The 21,322-nt window shown below is 33.3% G+C and overlaps 2 protein-coding genes and 1 long non-coding RNA gene across 13 annotated transcripts; 2 read left to right on the forward strand and 1 right to left on the reverse strand.

Moving 5' to 3' along the window:
• The first annotated feature begins 9,620 nt into the window (after positions 1-9,620).
• Positions 9,621-14,759, forward strand: LOC103490342 (uncharacterized). Of its 7 annotated transcripts, none has more exons than XM_017045011.2 (10): positions 9,621-9,857; positions 10,415-10,494; positions 11,218-11,295; positions 11,714-11,738; positions 11,855-11,887; positions 11,984-12,126; positions 12,206-12,336; positions 13,077-13,291; positions 13,622-13,881; positions 14,507-14,759. In XM_017045011.2, the coding sequence occupies exons 2-10, from the start codon at positions 10,492-10,494 to the stop codon at positions 14,597-14,599; spliced, it is 981 nt and encodes a 326-aa protein (XP_016900500.1). In that variant the 5' UTR covers positions 9,621-9,857; positions 10,415-10,491; the 3' UTR covers positions 14,600-14,759. The 7 variants fall into 7 exon arrangements, with proteins under 7 accessions (XP_016900500.1, XP_016900501.1, XP_050946666.1 ...); XM_017045012.2 differs by having other exon boundaries at positions 9,625-9,857; positions 11,984-12,105; XM_051090709.1 differs by having other exon boundaries at positions 9,627-9,857; positions 10,422-10,494; positions 13,616-13,881.
• Positions 14,737-19,516, reverse strand: LOC127143792 (uncharacterized). The gene is made up of 3 exons (XR_007824072.1): positions 19,384-19,516; positions 16,257-16,317; positions 14,737-15,280 (listed from the first exon to the last, which is right to left on the reverse strand). It is a non-coding gene; the product is annotated as an uncharacterized LOC127143792 (long non-coding RNA).
• Positions 17,533-20,996, forward strand: LOC127151243 (uncharacterized). Of its 5 annotated transcripts, XR_007824044.1 has the most exons (7): positions 17,554-18,305; positions 18,385-18,531; positions 18,598-19,026; positions 19,224-19,321; positions 19,789-19,973; positions 20,196-20,291; positions 20,378-20,996. XR_007824044.1 is itself a non-coding variant. In XM_051090696.1 (6 exons), exons 2-6 carry the CDS (start codon positions 18,385-18,387, stop codon positions 20,394-20,396), a joined length of 789 nt encoding a protein of 262 aa, XP_050946653.1. In that variant the 5' UTR covers positions 17,551-18,305; the 3' UTR covers positions 20,397-20,996. The 5 variants fall into 5 exon arrangements, 3 of the variants coding, with proteins under 3 accessions (XP_050946653.1, XP_050946647.1, XP_050946641.1); XR_007824046.1 differs by having other exon boundaries at positions 17,533-18,305; positions 19,224-19,973; positions 20,469-20,996; XM_051090696.1 differs by lacking the exon at positions 19,789-19,973 and having other exon boundaries at positions 17,551-18,305.
• The last annotated feature ends 326 nt before the right edge of the window (positions 20,997-21,322 follow it).

Consider the following 21,322-nt stretch of genomic DNA (forward strand, 5'->3'; position numbering starts at 1 on the left):
AAACCAAACACTAAATAAGACCAATGCAAGAAAACAAAAGAATAATAGATAATGGAGGAAGAAGAGAAGACAATTGAAATCAATTGTGGTGTGTCTTACAAAGGCACCACACTCCTCTATTTATAGGACATATCATTGTATATATTACATTGTGGAATTCAATTGGATGAATTTTATAATATGGAAGTGAATGAAAGGGTTATATGAAAATTGTAATCTATATAGGTTATGAAGGGAAAACAATAGAGATGACATGCACAGCGGAAGATTAAGATCATGCTTTACTCTATATGCATTTAAACGATTTAGAAGTTGACATGCATGTGCTATGCGATGGACCTAAACGAAGAGCATAAAAGGTAAACGATGAACTTACCTTTTATAGTTCTGAACTTCTTCTTCGATCCAAAGCTTCTTCTTTGCCTGAAAATCACGAGCAAGGACAACCACTAAGTTGACCTACTAATCTTAGGACCAAGAACGGAGTTGTGGGACTCGATTTTGTGAAGTAAAACTTAGAGAGAAAGGAAGGAGGTGTATCATTTAGGTGACTTTTTCAGCAAAAACATCATCCTTTCTCATTCTATAATGAGAAGTTTATATATGAAATTTACATGCAAATTGCATGCAAAATATTTCATATAATCTCAGCACATAATTAATCCATTAACTCTTAATGGAATTAGTGGCTTTTATTTCACAATATGTTGCCACATTGCCCATTAACTTTTAATTAATTAAGTAATTAGTCAAAAGGGCAATTTGGTCATTTGACCAATTAAGTCAAAGTCAAACTTTGACTTTTCTTATTCAAAAAATCAACTTTTTTTACTTTTTGCTATTTTACCTGTCTTGACTAATTCTAACCTCCCGAGTATGAATCCGCATTCATTTTTCTAAAATTTAAATCATATTTGAATATAAATCCGGTCAAAGTTAAAAGTTAAAAGTTAACATGTTGACTTTTACAACTTTGACCGTTTCAAAACTTTCCAAGCTACTAAATATGAATCTATATTCATATTTATTTAAATCATATTCAAACATAAACCTTAAAGTTTATATCTACCGACTTATATCTTATATATTTGTCGGTTTCTCTCTCTTTTCTTAATTCGAACAATTCGAGTTATTTCAACATATTGTTCTTAGTTGAATCTATATGAGCTAGTAGGGGAACCTAATGGACCTATAGATCATGGGTTCCAACGATTCGAGATTAACTGGCTAAACTCTTTTAGACCAAGCTTAATCAACATTCGTTAACTAAAGAGTCATTCCACTAAAGACTCTTAGTTACACTCCCCTCACTATAGATATATTTCTGTCCACCTGATATAACCATGATGGGTAAGTTGATCCTTCACAGGTTGTTCGTAATCTTGGCTGGGTCAAAATACCGTTTTACCTCCAAGATTACATCTTGCTCCTTAAGACCCACTGATCCACTATTGAACAATTGGTTTAAGGTTCAACCTATAAACCTGAATCCTTCTCGGGCCAATGAGAAGGCGGGGCCCCTTTTTCAAGACTTGGATTCAGTCTTTAAGGGAACAACCTATCTACTATCCCAGAAGTGGGTAGGAGTGAATTCCATATTGCATTCAATGTCCCTAGCTATCTACTCGATCTTACCCCTGAAATGGGAGGCTTATTAGACCAACGATGTTGAGTTGCTCTCATCTATGCAGATCTAAGGATACTACCGAATGAACAGAAGTTCATAGTTAGCTCAATATTAAGATTAAGTTACCTAGGCCATCATAATTGAAATAGTTAGTTTATAGTTACGGTGTTATAATTAAAGTGACTATTTCGTGGTTCCAGTCTTATGCAAACCATTTACATAGGATGCCTCCACTCCCATGTCTCTACATGAACGATCCAGGATTACATCGTTTGTACTAACTACGGAGCGGGTCGCATCCATAGTGTTTTTTCAGAATAAGGCGTCCAACCTTATTCATACACTATAGACTATTTGGGCTATTAACTTGAACTTAATCCATGTTTATGTCTCTATATAAAGTTCAAATGTATTTGACAAACTCAGTAAAATAGCCTTGGGACCTTAATTTATTAGTTTTAAGATTATAGCATTCAATAATAAATTTTATTGAATCAAATAACAAAGTACAAGTTTTAGACACAAATTCCAACAGGTTATAGATATCTACATTTATAATATATCATCATATTTACAATATATAAATATTTATTAAAGATAAAAGTTTAATTAGAATATAATATTATTAAATAAATACATAAATATTCAGATATAATAACTAATATAGAAAAGATTGGGTTTAATATTCTTCCACAAATAAATCTCATATTCGGTTAGGATCTAACCTAATATGAAAGTTAAAAAATAGGCTAATACATTTAAAGATAAATTGAAATGGGGCGACAAGAAGAATAGCAAAATATAAGGTTTACTTTGGATAAATGGCAAATTTATTTTTAAATTGTCAAAATAGCAAAACAGTTAATTTCCACATAATAAATGGGACAACTATGCCTTAAATGCCCCTATCTAATTTACAATATAGATTCCTAAATACAATAGTAAGAAAAACCACAAATACCCTATAATTAATACATACTATGCACTCCCTTCAATTTTCTAATTTTTCCCCCCAAAAAAGAAAGCATCTTCAGTAAAACATCACATCTTCTACATGCAACCACTCAACTTCTCCAGGAAAACCCTTTTCCTTCCCTTTTCCTTCTTAAAGGCTTTCCACCCGCATTTGTTCTTCCGTTTTTTAAAGGCTTTCTCTTCTGTCGCTTTTCCAAGGTCGCCTTCTCTTTCGTCGCTTTCTCTTCCGTTTTTAAAGGCTTTCTCTTCCGTTTTTCCATCGTTGTTTTTCCACCATCACACTGTCGCTCTGCACACCCTTCCTTTTTTAACCGGTTTGCACCATCCAAAGTATCGATGAGTTGTTTCATTTTCACGCTTCTGTTCCTTCTTCAACCTTTGGATTTTTTCTCTGTTTTCTGCATGTATCGGTAAAAAATGTCGGGTTCTCAAAATTTTCTTCAAATTTTCTACGGTTCTAACATTCTTCAAATTTTCAAATGGCTCTCCACCCGCATTTGTTTGTTCTTTACTGGTGTTCTTCTATTAGTACAAATTTTCAAATCACTTTCCACGGGCATAGAAAGTCATGTTTATATTTTATTTCCTAAAATAAAGGGCGTATTAATGTGAACAAATACGCCCTTTATTTTAGGAATATTACTTGGGATTTGTTGTGTGGCTATATATAAATATATATTGCCTTATCAATTTTTTAAAATTGTATAGAATATAAAGATGAAAAAGGGGAAGGGAGATGTCAAAACAAGAACAAGTGATTGGTTAAGAACCGTGGGGATCACTGGTTCTAGAAAATCATTGGCAATTGGAATTCAAAATCTGTCGAGTTCTTCTGAGGAGGTACAAATGCATGTTTTGTGAAATTATACACAAGTTCTAGATGTTTATAGGTTTTTCTATGCATACAGAGAACAAAAAATATAATGGGAGAAGGCTCCGGGAGCAAGCGGGAGAGTCCAGGAACTTCAAAAAATAGGGTGGGGACTGAAATAAAAAAAGATGAGGTCAATGTCCAGAAGAAACAAAGGATTAAAAGTTTGGTAAAGTGTAGATTTATTCTCCAATGACTTGTGGTTTGTTAGGTTTAAAAAAAAGCTTTTATTTATATTGTTCCGTGTTTAGGTTTTGAGGAGGCGAGTATTTCTTAGAGGGAAAGGTGAAGGAAAAAAACAAAAAGAGGTTGAAGGAAATGTATAACAGTCCAACCTTTGTTATGGATGAATTATGTAGTATATAAATTCATTATAACTTTGACAAATAGGAAGATACTGAAAGCGAAAGCGAAAAGGAGGAAAAAGTACAGGAAGATGAAGAAGTAGAAGAAGATGAACAAGATGAAGATAATGAAGATGAAGAAAAACAAGATGAAGAAGAACAAGATGAAGAAGAGGAAGGGGAGACTGCCGTAGGTGAAGATTCGAATTCATCAACGAGTGAAATACCAACGGATACTAGGAAAAGAAAGAAGGCTGCAAAAAAGGGAAAGAAAGTAAGCAAATAATTTGCATTTGGTGTATGTTATTTTACGTACATACCTCAAATTTTGGTTTTATAATCTAGGTGAAGGCTATTAAAATAGAAGAAAAGGCAAGAAAAGATAAAAGGAGGAAGGGAAAAGCCCCAATGAAGCCGAAAAAATCTGAGGTATGTATTTCTGTAGCCACAACTCTGTATTTGTAGTGTTGCAAATGTATTGTATGGTGCTTCTGTTGTATGTGTTTTGAATTTGTGGCTTCTGTATTTGGTATGTTTAAGGTATTTGGTTGTATGCGATGTAGTTAATTACACTGTATGTATAAATTGAGAATGAAGAGTGTGAATGTGTTGTATGTTATTTTATGTTAACAGTGTATTCAATTATATATGTTGCCTGTGTTTTATGTTGACAGTGTATTTATCGGTTGAGTGTATATGAATTTCATTATGAGATATGTGTATATGGTGCATCCAATTAAACAGTATTTTTTATTAAGGTGTTCTGTTACATTGAATGTATTCACGGTCTGAGATTAATTTGTTCTAATTACAGTATATCTTTAGTGTTAATTAATTAAATGTGATAGATATATATGTGATTACTGATAATTTTTTCAAATCAATGTTAGGACTCAGTCTACTTAATGTGTTCTGAAAGGAGAAACGAGCCATTAAAAATCTACACATTAAGAGCACAGTAGTAGACAAAATTAAGAAAAATCTTGGAGATAGGTTGATTAATAGGTTTAGGGAGGGCATATTTGGGCAATTTCTAAACTTCTCCATAACAAACCAATCCTCCCAATTGTTGTTGCACCTTATTCAACGAATGTGCAAACCTAAATCGACTAGTCAACTTCAATTTCTAATAGAAGGAAGAGTTATGAGGTTTGGATTGAGAGAATTTGCGCTTATAACCGGCCTAAAATGCCATGAGATTCCTGATATTAACCATGAGGATATGAAGGGTGGTGGACGGCTAAAATGGGTATATTTTGAAAATCTTAAAATTGTGACGAGGCAGTACTTGAACGTTATGTTCAATATAAGTACTGCTGGAACCGATGATGATAGGATAAAAATGGCCAAATTATACTTTCTTGAGAGTTTTTTGATCCCTAACCCAAAATGTCTAAGTGTAGAGTGGGATCATATCATTATGGTAGATGATGATGAAGTATTTGATGGATACCCGTGGGGTAGAGTTGCTTTTGAAATCTTAATGGACTTCATGAATAGGGTCGTTTGTAGCAAAGGGCAAACGGGGATTTCGATAGGGGGTTTATTTTTCCCATTCTTGCTTGGGCTTACGAGGTAATCCCAACATTAAGTACTCCACCCAACTTATTTGCAACAAAGATCTCCAATGAAGTCCCTAGGATTATAAATTGGGTAGCTGACACACAACCCAAATGGAAGGATTTAAAACAGAAAGTCTTTGATTCGCCAACGGTATGTAAATCTGGTAATTTATAGTAGTTTATATATTCATAATAGTTTTGTTTATAAAGTATTTTTTTCCTTTTTGAAATAGCTTGAAGTGTCCCCCATGCTCGCAACCCCAATTAAAGTGGGAATGCCATACTTTGCACCATTCATCGAGACAGAAAAAGATATACTCAAAGAAGCAGAAGATGAGCTTCGAAAGACCAAGAATTCTGACCACATAGCCCATGTTTCGCTGAATAGAGGCATGCCCTCTACAAGTGGGATTGATGTCCTGATGAAAATGGTAGAGAAGATTGAGAATAGCCAAAAAAGGATGGAGACAAGTGTGGAAGGTATTCTTGAGTTTCTTAAATCTGTAGAATTGAAAATGAATAACCGATTTGAAGAACTAAGGCAGAAGATGAATGGAATAATAGAAGCAATAAAGAGCCAACAACGTAGTTCTTCGGGTGGCCAATACACTCATAAATTTATGGTAAGCATATTGTGTAGACTTTAATAATCTGTGTGCATGAATTTAAATCTTAACAAATACAGTGTATCTGGTTTGTATTTGTTGCGCAGGGAGCAAGGGCGTTTGAAGAGCACCTTGAGAAGGTGGAGGAGGACCAAGAAGAAGATGATGTTAAACATTTGAACTTGAATTCAAGCAATCCAACGGTGCTTGGAAAAAGGGATGACGATGAAGACAAAGACGAAAAAGGGCTTACGGATGAAAGTCGAGCAGAAAGTTCGAGAGGACAAGATGGTGGTCAATCTAAAGTGGCAAAATTAGAGACACCACCAACAACCGGAGATAAAGATTCTTCGCTGTATAAGGTAAAGAAAAAATGAAAATGTTGAAGATATGTATAATACATATTATAGACTAATATATTTACATACTTGTAATAGACCACGGAGGAAACAGATGAGGAGATAAACAGGCTGATACGGTCAATCGATGAAAGTGTTATATATGACGAGATCAAGAAGAAAGAACACAGGAGAAGAATGGCATAGTTGTGGATATGTGTATGTTTATTATACTAAGTGACTATTAGTTTAATGACTATAATATAAACTATATTGAATTTGTACTTTTAACTGTGGTAGTAGGCTGACCATATTAGGAAGTTTGTGGCAATCAATGATATGAAAGTTTTTTTGGGTTATCTACAAGTTGCTACTGTTTTTTGTAATGAATTATGGTAGTTACATAGTATATGTTGATTACAGTGTTATTCTGGGTGATTGTCATTATGAAAATCATTGAATGGGTTGTTGTAAGACATTTATCATTGAATATCATTTATCATTATGAATATAATTGAATGGGTTGCTGTGAGATATTTATCATTATGAATATCAGTTAATGAATGGACAAGTATAATATTGAATGAATGTATGGCTATTGTATTTAAACAATTCAGATAAATTAGACTGTATCCGAAATGTGGCCTATAAGGATGTGAATGGCTATAAGTGTGGTTTGACTACCTATTCCTTAGAAAGATGTGAATTGTTGTATATGAATGGTATCTTTAACTAATACCTGAGAAATATTAAAGAATGCACAGGGTCAATGTTCATTGAATTTAACCCCAAGAATGTTAAAGAATGTGTAACTAGCATTTGGCAAAATTAAAGATAGACCACAGATGGCCAATGTGATAACATATCTAGTATGAATCTGGGTTCAACATTTCGAAAATGGTAATAACATACTTAATATAGAATCTTGTTTGCCAATAACTTGTAGATTATAGGAAAAATGCCGAGTAATGGTAGGCTTTCAAATATGAAGGAAAATAGACCAGCAGCGAGGGTTATTCTAAAACATGTAAGCATATGTCATAATTTATACATAATTTATAACTTGATATCCTATTAATGGACTTCCTTTTTTTTTTTAGCTGAACACCACAAAGAAAGGATTGAGAATGAAAAGATCAAATGCTAAAGAGTATAGAGAGGTTACACCAGTTTCAACGAGAATATGGATAGATGCTTTAAGAGGAAAGTAGTTCCACCAAGGAAGTATAAAGAGAATTCATCCTCAGAATGGTCATCGTTTGATCTGTATTTAAGTCAAGCTTGATATATTCATTTTAAGCTTTTTTGTTAGGGGTCTATAATATATTGGAATATTCATTGTTTTATTGGATTACTTACATTAAATCTATAAATTTTTTGTTGAACTACAATATTTGTTTTTAGATATACAAAACTTATCAATTTATGCTTATTTGATAATTATTAAGTAAGTTGAAATACATTGGATTTTAAACATAACTATAAATGAATTTAAGACAGGTCAATACAATGTAATGTATTTAGTCACCTACCTAAGTCGTCAACATTCTAAGAAATACTTTGTATTTAAATGAACAAAAGACCAATCTTATTTGAACGAATCATTCAACCCACTTGATAACAAAATACAACTATGAATATAGACAATTAGAAAGGAAGTATAAACTAATTAGAACTTTAAGTTATTAAACATGAAAATTGTCTAAACATTGATCCAACTCTGATGGATATACCAGTATGAGATGATTCAAATGCATTAAGGTCAATAATTACACTTTCACTACGCAAGTCTTCGGTTCTAGGCAATTCATTACTCAAATACGGGGTATTTTCAATATCAGTAGCATGTACAGTGTCAACGAAAACAAGTATATCATTGTCGGGAAATTTCGATATGAGTAACATAATCCAGGACACACATCCTTATCATCAACAATCCGAATGAGGTTCAAATTGTTGCAATCTTTCCAGTAAACGGTCAACCTAGAGACAACAACTTCTGAATTTGGAAAAAGTCTACGTTGGATGCAATTTGCAAATTCTTGAAACGAGGATGAAACTGGAACATATACATCAAGGAGGCGATAGTCAATATATCGGGAGGACTTAATCCATCTACCATCGAATACGGTCTTCACTTGTTGTAAAGCCACAGAAAAAATTCAAAGGAAATACTCATATCGAATACAGTCTTCACTAATAGATTGTATATAGGTGGGATGAATATTAAATTAAATTATTGTTTCATATATTATACGGGTATCTGTTTCATGTGTAGCGATCATGTTTTAATTTGATGTACTGGTCGATTATTACGAAAATATGATAGACTAGGACGAAGAAATAAAATGTATATGGCATAATCTTATTAATCTAATGTTAGGAAGGCAAGATTAGTTATTTTTCTAAAGTAATTTAGACAATAAAGATGTTAAAATTTCAAAAAGAATATCCTTTGCTCCGTTCTTCGTTGAAGTTTACGTTTTTACGGCCATGAACGTTTCGGTTGATTGTCTTCCGGTGAATCTTCTATTTCTGTTTCCGGTTGATTGACAAAATTAAAGATAGACCACATTGTATTAGGCATGATTTTAGGGAGGGATGAGATTTGAATCTACACTTAACTATTTGCATTATATTTGCCATAATTTTAGGGAATGATTGGTATTTGAAATTTGAATCCTTTTAATGATTTTCAGTTACTTTTTTAATGTTTTTGTTAATAGTTAATTATTGCATTATCTTTGCCATTATTTTAGGACGTATTCACTTTCCAATGATACAATCCAAAATTTCAACAATGAAGATTTGAATTATTCCTTCGTTAATTTCTTATTTTTTTTATGATAATAAACTATTATTGCATTATATAGTTTTGGATCTATAATAGTTCGAATATATAATTATTGCATTAAAAAAATAAAATACTTGGGGTTATGATTCATTAATTTGAAGGTAAAAATCGAAATAATTAGGGGATATTGAAACCAATTGAATATATTTAATTTTTTGATTTAGTTAATAATTATCATAGATGTGTGTTTACAAATACACTGTAATCGGATATGTGATATTTTATTTAACTTTTTGACCTCATTAAATACACTGTATTTGTGATTGGATAGTTTTCATCCGTTGAAGGACAATTTCGGACCAAAAAATGAGAAACTATTTCAAGCAATTAATTTTGACATAAATCAAAATAAAATATTTTTCAAATTTCTATTATTATATTTGCCATTTCCAGGAATTCCCAAAATCATAGCAAACCAAATTTCGAGACCGTGGCTATCCCTACTCATTCCAAGTTGTTAAAGTGGGCTGTGAGAAAGCCCAGGCTCAAAGACTACTCAATATACATGGCGTGAACATTACGAATTCGAGCATCTGCTTTGCTTATGATCATATTCGGGTTTCCAAATCCGCAAAATCGGACGCTCATCATCGAAACCAATCAAAACTCTCTCCCCTTCGTTCTTCCTACCACCGTCGATCGTTTCATCGGCGACTCATCGCTCCGTTCATCTCATCTCTGGTACGTTTGCATTCGCATTCTGGCTTGTGGTTTTTTTATTCGAATTCTATCTTGGTTGATCCTCTTGAGATGTTACTCTGATTGTTTTGCTTGCTCACTAAGCTGACTGACCTGAACTTTGAATTGTCATTATCTTTCCATTCTTCTCGTCTGGATATGTGCATTCATTTGTTAGTTAACTTTTTTACTGTTCCGTTGATCGGAAGATGTTGGTTACCTGCGGCCAATGAAAGATAAACGTAGCAACTTGATTGATTGATTATCTTTGGTGTGAGTTCTGATTTTTCTTCTTCTTCATATTCTTATTGTTTGCCTTGTTTTATGTATTTCGGTCTAGCTGTTATTTCATGTTTGATATAAGGGGAGTGAGGATTTGCTATCTATTTATGTACTTTTTTCTGTTCTTTTGGTGATGAATCAGTTTGATGCGCTTAGTGTCCTTTAGTCACTACGCTGTATAAATGAAATAGTGCATTAGCGATTTATTGCTTGAATTTAAGGTTTAAGATTATGATGCCGTAGCTTTCAAGCATTTGGTTTTCTTACATATTGTACAGCATGCAGTTCCTCACCACTCGGTGGAGCCTTTAAGAGGTTGATAATCCGTTGAGGCACTCTATACACGCTGTACAAAATGGTATGAATTCTTTTCTCAGCTTGTTCTAATGAGAACCTTTGATGTTTTTGAGAAACTGCATTCGATTCTTGCATTGTCCGTGTGATGAGAAAATGAAGAAAAGGCATGTAGTATGTGTTTTAGACGTGACGTGGAGTTGAATTGATTTATCTTACAGAAGGTTCTACTGTCCCTCAATTTAATAAATTACTGATTTCTTATTTTTTTGTCAGTTACATTACTGCTCTTTTGTTAATCCTTGACCTTAAGATCTTGTGCTTCTTCTGGCTATGGAACACGAAACCTGCTGAACAAATATTTGCAGAGGATTTATTCTGTGTTGCATATTTACTTCTCCCGCCTAAAACCTTTTAATTAATACCTTATATAATATGTGAGCGATGGGGGAACATCTTTTTTAAAAAAGAAAAATAAAGAATATATTTTCTTTTTGTACATCTCACTTGGTCAAAGCAGTTCGTCACTTATATGATAAACTAAATTTGAGAACGTAATGTTTTGGATGTTCCCAATCAATTCAAACCTTGGGAGAGGATTTTACTTTTGTTGTAGATTCGTCTGGTCATGTACAAGTTGTTACTGTTTTTTCAATACATAGGCCTCCAATTCCTCGATTTAGGAGGGTTCTTAATGTGAAAAGTTATGTACATTCTTCTGAAAAGAAATTGGTTAGTTTTTGTAGTTATTACAATTCACGATATCTCTATGTTTCTGCATCTGCAGTATTTTGATGGGTATGGATATCGTGGAACATCATTTGAGCAAAGTTATCAATGTTTCTCTACGTCGTTTATTGATAAGGTTTGATTTCCTTCTATATTTATTTGTTGTTTGAAGTGTGCTCAAATGTTGATTAGCGTTTGGTGTGTTTCTTGTTTTATTTTGCATGCATAACAAAGGCCTTCTTCATGCTAGATAATTAAATGTAGGCGGCCTTGTGATACTTGTCTTTGTTTGAAGTTTCAGCTTGGATCAACATTGCTCTTGCATTATTATTTGTCATTTTCTTTTTGTGTGTGCGCTCTTGGAATTTCATGTAATATCAAGCAACTGCTGTGCATGTCTCTAATTTGTACGCAAAAGGAAATATATATTGGAATGTTGCTCTTTGTTATAGAGAACTTTAAAGCATCCGTGTTTGCACACATAAAATCTAATTGTTTTCTTATTCCCAAAATAGTTATTTCTTCTAATCCCAGTAAATTTTTTCATACTGCAGCCACACCTTGAAACTGGAGATAGAAGTAAGACGTTCAGTCTTCACCTTTTTTATGTTTGAGGTTTCTGTTCCTTTTTTAACGTATTTTACAACTTCATATTCATAGTTTCTCATGTTGTTTATTTTAATTTTGATTTTCAGTTATAATGCCTCCATCAGCCCTTGATCGCCTAGGTTTGTTGGCATACTCGTAAAAGTCATTTTTGTTCTCCTAGTTTTTCCTCTGTTCTTTTCATCATGGGTGACTGATTTAAACTTAACACCCTGCAGCCTCATTACAAATTGATTATCCAATGTTATTTGAGCTACGAAATGATGCTGTTGAGCGAGTCTCTCATTGTGGGGTTTTGGAGTTTGTTGCAGAAGAAGGCATGATTTACATGCCTTATTGGGTAGATTTCCATATTTCTCTTGTGCGATACATGTCCCAGGTGTTCGTAGCTCTGTTTTATGTTTTGTACTAGAACACTTCGGTTTAAATTGTTCTTTCAGATGATGGAGAACATGCTTTTACAAGAAGGAGACCTAGTGCGAGTGAAAAATGTCCCCCTTCCAAAGGGAACCTATGTTAAATTACAACCTCACACAAAGGACTTTTTGGATATCTCAAATCCCAAAGCAATGTAAGATATTCTTTTACTTTCTCCACTTATTTGTATTTACAGCTTAGGTCACAGGAAGGAGTTCTAAATTTGAAATCCTGGACCGTTTTCTTATTTAATTTGAAGACGAGCTCTTTAGCCAAGGTTAATTTAGCCGCTACCACCTATAGGCGTAAAAGGTACATAAAATGCTCGAAAGTCAAATTGCTACCATGTATTGGTGTTGACCTAATGGTAAAAATAGGCTGCTCTAATCCAATGTCTTTGAAGTTATGGATTCAAAGCTCTGTAGTTACTTGATATATTTAGTATTATGGGAAGCTTTTAGATATATATACATAGCCTGCATGGAAGAACTTTTGGATCTTACGAAAGCCAAGAGACAGAGTATGAACAAAATAAAAAAGAAGAGGAAACAAAAGAAAATTTTTTTCTTTTACATATCTATATACATCCCAGCATTTGTTGCTTGATGAAAGTTATATTGAAAAAAAATTATGGTCAATATCTAATTGGTGTTTTCAAATTGTACATGCTTGACTTCATAAGTGATAAGATAAATTTGGAGGCTGATTTTGTTATTAAAGAAATGGAGAAGTATTTCTGTGCATGGTAGTTAAGGAAGTGTTAAATGTTAGAACATTGCTCTCAAACACATGCTATGGTATTTTCTTTCTGGGTGATATGCCCTTGTCATAAATCACGTGGTTGGTGTGATGAAGTTTGTTTCACATGTCAGAGTATTTATCTTTGTCATACAGCTTAGAGACAACACTTAGGAATTTCTCCTGCCTCACCACTGGAGACAGTATTATGGTGGCCTATAACAACAAGAAATATTACATTGACATAGTCGAAACGAAGCCATCCAATGCAATAAGTATCATTGAGACAGATTGTGAGGTTGATTTTGCACCTCCCCTGGATTACAAAGAACCGGAGAAGCCTGTTGCACCAACAAAAGGGAAGGAACAAGGTGTTATTTTCTACTCCTTTTTGCTCAATTCTTACTGCAATTTGCTGATGTTGTTCGTTTGCTGGTGTGTGTAAATCAGTTAAATATAATGCTTGATTTTGTTTTATTTATGCATATGAAGTTAATTTTTTTTCTTAATCAGCTTTGTGACCTGATTCTATAGAGAGTTTCTAGTTATCTAATGTCATAGGATTTAGCAATCTTGAGCCAAAGAGAATCAGAAGGCCACCGTTTACTAGTTCTAGGTACTAATGAATGTGGAAGAGATGCACTTAGAAGCTGGGTGTGGGTAATCTTTCATATTCTAAATGAACTCTCTTGCAGTTGCAGAAGCTCCAGATGCCGAAGCTGAACCCAAATTTAGTGCATTCACAGGAACAGGAAGACGTTTGGATGGTAAATCTTCAAATCACCAGCCTCAGCCAATTTCATCTTCTAGGTCAGGTGATGCGAAGCAATTGGGTGGTAGAAGTAGATATGGCCATTCTCAACAGTCTGCTGGATCTAGCTCTGTGAACGGAGCTCATCAGTCTCAGGGAAAGTTAGTATTTGGACAAAATGCCAATCGGAATCCTAAAGAGACTCCAAAGGTACACTCACTCTGCTCATAATCATCATCTTATTTGAAATTTTAAATTTGTGTTCAATATATACTTTATCTTTAAAAAATCTAGTTGGTTATTTTCAATTTTGTGTCTTACGGGACTTTGACATCTCTTATATTTTAAGTCTAATAGAATCTAATATAGTCCCATGCCTTCCCAATTTTGTGTTTGGTTAAATCTGTGAATTTTAAATTAGTTAGACATAAATTTTAAAATTTATAATTTAAGAACTAAACAACCTATTTTTTGGTAGATCATAGGTTAGATTTTCTTGTTGCAAATTGGACCCATATTTTGTATTCCTTATCATAAGGATCTCTGTACATTCTTTGGATATTTCATACATGAATGTTTTTTTTTAATCAAAAAAGAGAGGTAGAAAGAACTCATCATAGTTGGAAGGCATTAATACTTTCTAGACTTTAACAGCGTTTAAATTAAATTGACGAGAATTGATACAAGTTTGTCGTTTGGTAAACACTGATAGATTTCTATCAACATAGGTAAGAAAATTCTGTAAATTTGATTCATTTTTCTATATTTTAAAAACCCCATTTATTTATTTATTGTTTCAAAAAGAAGTAAGGGAGTCTGTTATGACATTTTATAGGAGACTTCAAAAGAGAGTAAAAAAGATGAGGCTGAAAAGGAAGATCCCAAATTCCAACCTTTTACTGGGAAAAGGTACTCATTGAGAGGTTGATTGTTTATCTAACATTTACTTCAGTGGATATATATAGGAACCCTTCATTGTCTACATCTCTTCATAGAACGAACTCAGTGTAGTTGAAGTCATGCCATGCCTTACACCTCGCTTTGTGTCCATAAATTTATAAATCATGAGCAATTATTTGTTCTCCTTCTCCACTACACTACAATTTTAATCTTTGCATCATTCCATTTCATACCAAAATCGAATTTACAACACAACTAAATAAAAAATTTCATCAAAAAAAAAAAAAAAAAAGAAAGAAAGAAAGAAAGAAACAATTAAGAAACAATTGCTGTGGCCAATTTTGTTCATAATTGAGCTTAGGAAAGAATGGACTTGAGTGCGTCCTTCACAGAGGGGTACTTATACGAAAAACCCAATTCCTTGGCTCTGGTAGGAACCACCCTTTGCCCTGCCAAAACCCTATTGGACATGAATTTAGAATGGAAAATGACGAACTTTGGAAAAATAGAATTTTGTATTTAAAAAGAAAAGAAAAAGAAAGGGTAAGGAGTGGGATTGTGACGAACCACAGAAGCTCCTTATCCAAGTATGGCTTTGAGAGCAAAGTCAGGTACTGGGGGAGCCATGAAGGTCTTCCCATCTCAGCTCCCAATCCTTTACATAATTCACCCAACGTAACTGGCTTCGGTGCTGTTCCATTTATAACCCCTGTTTTCTATTATTATTATTATTATTATAAAAATTATTTTAAATGACAAAATTATTTACAAATATAATAAAATACAATAAAATTGTCCCTACAAATAATAGTGAAATTCATTATATATATTTGTTTTTTTTTTCTTTGCCTTTTTGCTTTTTTTTTTCAAAGAGCCCTTTATTTAATTTAATTAACAAATTACCCTATACCAGCTTCTTAGATTTAAAACAATACTAGAAATGCAAAAACGAAACCAAAAGGGTCATTACAAAACTATGTACTGATTGATAGTCAAAATAACTAATTAATGAAAACTAATATTAACCTAAACTTAGTTATTATTTTGCCAGTACTTGAAATTGTATTTTAGTTGTTTATGTTTATAATGTATTTATTCTGCGAGTGTGTTAGAATGAAAGTATAACCATGATAAGATGGATTGATCAGAGCTTCATATATTAAGTTCACAATGTCATCCAAATGAATCCACGAAAACCTGCGTTACCAATTTTTATAATACTACTTTTAAGAAGAAGAAAAAGGGTCCAATGAACCTTCAGCAGGGCTAATTAATTATCACAAAAAGAAAAACCTAAAATTGGATTGTCAAGGCTAGAAATGTTTTCTTTTGGGGGAAAAAACACAAAAGTTTATTTTTCTTTTTCTACTCTTTTATTTTGAGAAGAGGTTGAAAATACGAATATCCCTTTGACATTTTTTTTTCCTCTTCCAACTCTCCAATTACCTTTTCACTCTCATTGTTAAAAACTTAAAATAATAATAACAATAATGGTAATGATAATAATAATAATAAAGATTTTGAGATTTTGGAATTTTGAGATTTTGGAATTTTGAAATTAGATTTTAAAAACTGGAAAGAAAGATACTCGATTTCCGGCTACAGTTATTCGGTTCATAACTGAAAGTGTGCTTAGCTCAATTGAAATGAAATATGCGTTAATCATGTTCTAGATAGAGTGTTACCATTGTTTTCCAGATCCCAGAGGACCTCCAGCGAACATCATGAAGAAGGGTATCATTTTGGCTGCAAATGCACATATATAAATATTATTTAAAATTTTAGCATGGAAAAGATATCCACAGTACCTACTATATACAACCAACATCATAGTATTAATTTTACGTCCAACGTATTGACATTTACACGTTTCATAGGCTTGATATCGGTATGATAGGTAAATCGTAAAAAATACACAAAACAAACGTTTTGAAACACATGACTAGACCAGACAATTTATTTTTAAGAACATGACTGTTTTGAAAGTTTGAAGACTAAACTAACAAAAGTTTAAAATCATTCAAAAACACAATTTTGATTGCTCAAAATCAATCCAACATTCAATTTTCCATTTTAAAAGACATTTTACAAACAATTAGAATTAGCTTCGGATGATTAAAAAAAAATTATAAATGATTTGGAAAATGACAAAAGTAGTTTTAAATATTTTAGAACTCCCAAACATTGTCAAAAAAAAAATAGATATAAGTTGAGAAATTAACAAAAATGGGTTAAAAAAAGAGGTTTAAATGAATTTTGGGACAAGTTTTCAAAAGAAATACTTTTAGGACAATTTGGGTGTGAATGGACAAAAATGCCCTTCTTTTCCTTTCCCTCTTCCACGTTTGCTTTCCCTTCTCTCCACGATCGATTCCTTCTCTTTCGCGTATAGTTCCCTTTCCCTTCTCTTTTTTTCGCGTAGAACACCTGAACCTACTCCGCCCATCGTCGCTTGGCTTTCGTCGGTCATTATCCAGTGCATTTCGTCGCTCCTCTTCGAACCATTCAATCAACTTCGAGCTTTTCTCTTATTTGGGTGAGTTTCATGTCTAACCGATTTTCAATTTATCTGCTGTAAGTAAATGTTTGGTTGGGGTATTTGGTGCTATTTTCATTCGTAATTGTCTGGTTTTTGGAATTGGACTTATTTGCCGTAAATTAGTTTAGTTAAAGTTTGGTTTTAGGTTCTTAGAAAGTTCAATGGGTAGTGAAAAATGAATTGAACTAGAGGATGAGGTTTTAGGTTTTTCAATATACAATCGCACTGATCACTCACCTTCGTTTTCTCTCAGTCCATTGTTCTCTCAGACCATATTTTTCGTCAACGTCAAAAGGTATTTTTCCGAACTTTTCCTACTATAACGTTACACTTTTCCTTTCTTTATATTTCAAACGTTTCAACTTCTGTCTTGAAAAACTATCATTATGTTCTTAAATTATTATTGTGAAGCGTTTAGGGTTTCGGATTCGACTTCTGTCTTCAATATAGTTCTCTAGATTGTTAAATTTATTACTTTTCGATTAATTATATTTTCAGGATGGTTGTACCTAGCGACAAATATTTCCCTGCCACTATGTCATGCCAAGTGCACAAGATCGGCAGTCTTATTAAGGATAAACTGACCAAGGAACAGCTGCAAATGTTCGACAAAACAATTTTTGGTCCATTGCTGAATGTGAACATGGTCTTCAACGACGAGTTGATCTATCATTTCTTGCTGAGGCAGATACCTGAAGACGGTAACGCAGATGAAATCTGTTTCTCAGTTTTGGGGAAGAACGTCCGTTTTACCCAAAAGGAATTCAACATCATAACTGGATTGTGGCCAACAAACAATCTATTGGAGAAAGATTGCGATAGCAAGCGCCTACAAAGTCTTCTATTCGGATCAGAAAATAAGAAACTAATAACATGCTTGGAAATTGAGGAAATTTTCAAGAATTTTGAGTTTACAAATGATGACGATGCTGTGAAGGTTGCCTTGGTTGTCTTTATAGAAACTGTGATGGTCGGGAAGGATAAGAAAACACAGTATGACATGGATATTTTGGGAAGAGTTGATGATGAAGAAGCATTTAAAAGCTTCGATTGGTCAACTTTCTTCTACACTCGTCTGCTCAACAGTTTAAAGACAAGTCTCTAAGGGAAAAAAGAAGGATACGAGCTGAAGAAAACAACAAGTTCCAAAGCAGTGTCATACTACAACATCAAAGGCTACGTGCTTGCTTTTCAGGTGATTTTTATTTGTTCATACACTTTAAGTAAATGCCAATTGAACATCAAAGTTTAACATATTTGTTTAAATGGTGTAGATGTGGGCTTATGAAGTACTCTCAACTGCAAATGAGCACCTGGCCACAAGAAACATTAAGGGATTGATCCCTAGGATATTGAGATGGAATTGTACGCAAGCTCCATCTTACAAAATGCTACAGAAGAACATATTCGACAACAAAAATGTAAGTAAAACTTGTCAACGATCGTTTAATACAATTACACGATCGTTTAATACAATTACATTGTAGACTGTTGTTCAACCTAAACTGAAGATGTCAACCCAAGAGAAGGCTTTCATGGAGAGTCGAATTCGAAGGGATGATAACATGCAAATGGAGGACGATGAATCCATTGGAGCAATGAACAACAAATCATTGGAGCAATCAGACTCATCTCTACAAAGAGAACAACTGTCACCCCAAAGAGAACAAAGTCAGACAGTGGCTGACCAGTCTGAAATGCATCCAATCACCAAGAAGAAACATTGCAGATCAAAGAAGTCCAATGACAAAGAAGAACAAAGTCATTCAAAATCCTACAAAAAACTGAAGAAGGAAATAAAAGAAGTTCGTAAGGATTTATCCACACTGACTTCTATAGTCTGGATGGATGACACAATCACAAAACAGTCATTGGAGCTGTATGAAATGAAGCAGATGCTCGAGAGATTGGTTCAGGTAAAATTTGTTTTCATAATACATTAGTTACACGATCGTTTAACTTTGATAGACGATCGTTTATCAAATTTACGCGATCGTTTAACTTTGATAGATGATCGTTTATCAAAGTTACGCGATCGTTTATTTTTATATACACGATCGTTTAACAATACATTATTTTTTTAATTTTATGTTCGTTTTTATTTGTTTATTAGAATGAAACTGAAAATCAAGGGAATGATCATATTCATCAGAATGACAATGAGTATGTTGTTCAAGAACAACATACTGAACATCAAGAGGAAATTCAAAGGTTAACATTTCATTCATTGTTTACTAGTTTATAAATACCTAACAATTTAGAAAGAAACATACCTGCCACAAATGATTACTACCCTTTCACTTGTGAGCCAACCTCTTGCACTTTGTGAATTGACTCCATTAGATCAAACTGTACAAATTGTAAATGAAGAATCTCAACTGGTATGTATACACAACAAATTTGTAGTCGTTTGAATTAATAGTTTGTTACTTGTTTAATACGATTACATTGTAGGAAACAAGAAAAAAGCAGGTTGAGATTAAAAAAAAATGATGAAACAGTTACTTTGGTTGAAAAAGAACTAGTAACTGTGCCTGATAAAGATGAACAAGAAAAACCAATAAAGAGAAGAAAATTATGTAAAATAGAAAATAAAAAGGTGCAAGATGAAGATGAACAAGGTAATCCACCCACAACATCTACTAAGATCATATCAGAATCTACAATACCTGTCCCAGATGTGGAAATCAGAGAAGTAGATAGATATAATCCGATGTGGCAAGTGGATCCAAAATTATGGAAGGAATACTTACAATGGAAAAGATCAAGAAAAACAACCCATGAACAAAGGAAAGTAGTCTCCACAACCAGAAAGAAAGACTTTTTCAGACAGCTTGAAGAAAACACATGGGTACATGAAGACGTAAGTACTCTTCCCAAACGATCGATTCTATTAACTAAACGATCGCTTATATTAACTAAACGATTGCTTCTATTAACTAAACGATCGCTTCTATTAACTAAACCATCGTTAAGTTAATATTACACGATTGCTTAGTAAGTAAACGATCACATGTACATTTCTTAAGCGATCGCTTATACTCTCCTTTCATTCACTAAACGATCGTTCATTTTTTCTTTGTAGACATTGGATTTGCTATTATCCCACTTGCAGAATAAAATGTTGCATCTCAAGCACCTTTGCAAGCGTTCTTTTAGAATATTACATTCCTCGTTTCTAGTAAGTTGTTATTCTTTAATTTTTTTTGTATAGAAGTTAAACTGCATCATTATATTCCAACTAAATATTTTTACTTATTCTTCAAGCTTGGAATCAATAAACTAGACTGCATTGTTTGGAACCATATTTTCGATACTCATCTGGTGACACCAGATAATAACAAAGCTGAATGGACAGACCCAACAGCACACCTAACTATATGGACAGAAAAAGATGTGGAATACTATTTCAACACAGCTGTTGGTGATTACGACCAAATACCAGGGTGGGGAGATGTCAACTACGTGATTAGCTGCATCAACATAAAAGAACACTGGTTGACTATTGCAGCTGATATGAGAAAATGCAAGATCTACGTGTTCGACTCAATGTCAAATTATGTTGAGCAGAAACTTGTTGATGAAGCTCTTCAAATGCCTGCACGATGCATCGCCTCACTCGCAATTGCAATTGAAGTCAACCTCCATTCAGATCATTTCACATATGCCCCTTGGTCAATACGCAGATCAAACGCCACATTACAGAAAGGGCGTTCATTGGATTGAGGAATTTTCTGTTCTAAATTTGTTGAATGCCTTGTAACTGGTAGTGACCTTGGTTGTCTAACTGTGCCAAACATGAAACTGTTTAGACAACAATATGTCTTGGAACTTTGGGCGAATAAATACTTTTGGTAAATAAAAAAATATATATTTGGTTCTTGTACTTTTGAGTTAATATTTGTATTCGTTTAGATACATATCACAAAACATTCGTGTAGAGAAATACTTATCGCGCACATATGTTTAAGCGATCGTTTAGTAAAGTCTAAACGATCGTTTAGTAAAGTCTAAAGATCTTCTTAATAAACGATGTTTAAGCGATTTCCTAAACGTTCAAGTGAAGAGTATTAAGCGATCGTTTATATGACACTAATGTAAAAGATCGTGCACATATCTTTACACGATCGTTTAGTAAAATCTTAACGATCTTCTTAAAATCATAAAAAATATTAAGCGATCGTTTAGCTACAAGTAGTTTTGCAACATAGA

This window comes from Cucumis melo, chromosome 1, assembly GCF_025177605.1.
Source record: "Cucumis melo cultivar AY chromosome 1, USDA_Cmelo_AY_1.0, whole genome shotgun sequence".
Classification (NCBI taxonomy): Eukaryota; Viridiplantae; Streptophyta; class Magnoliopsida; order Cucurbitales; family Cucurbitaceae; genus Cucumis; species Cucumis melo.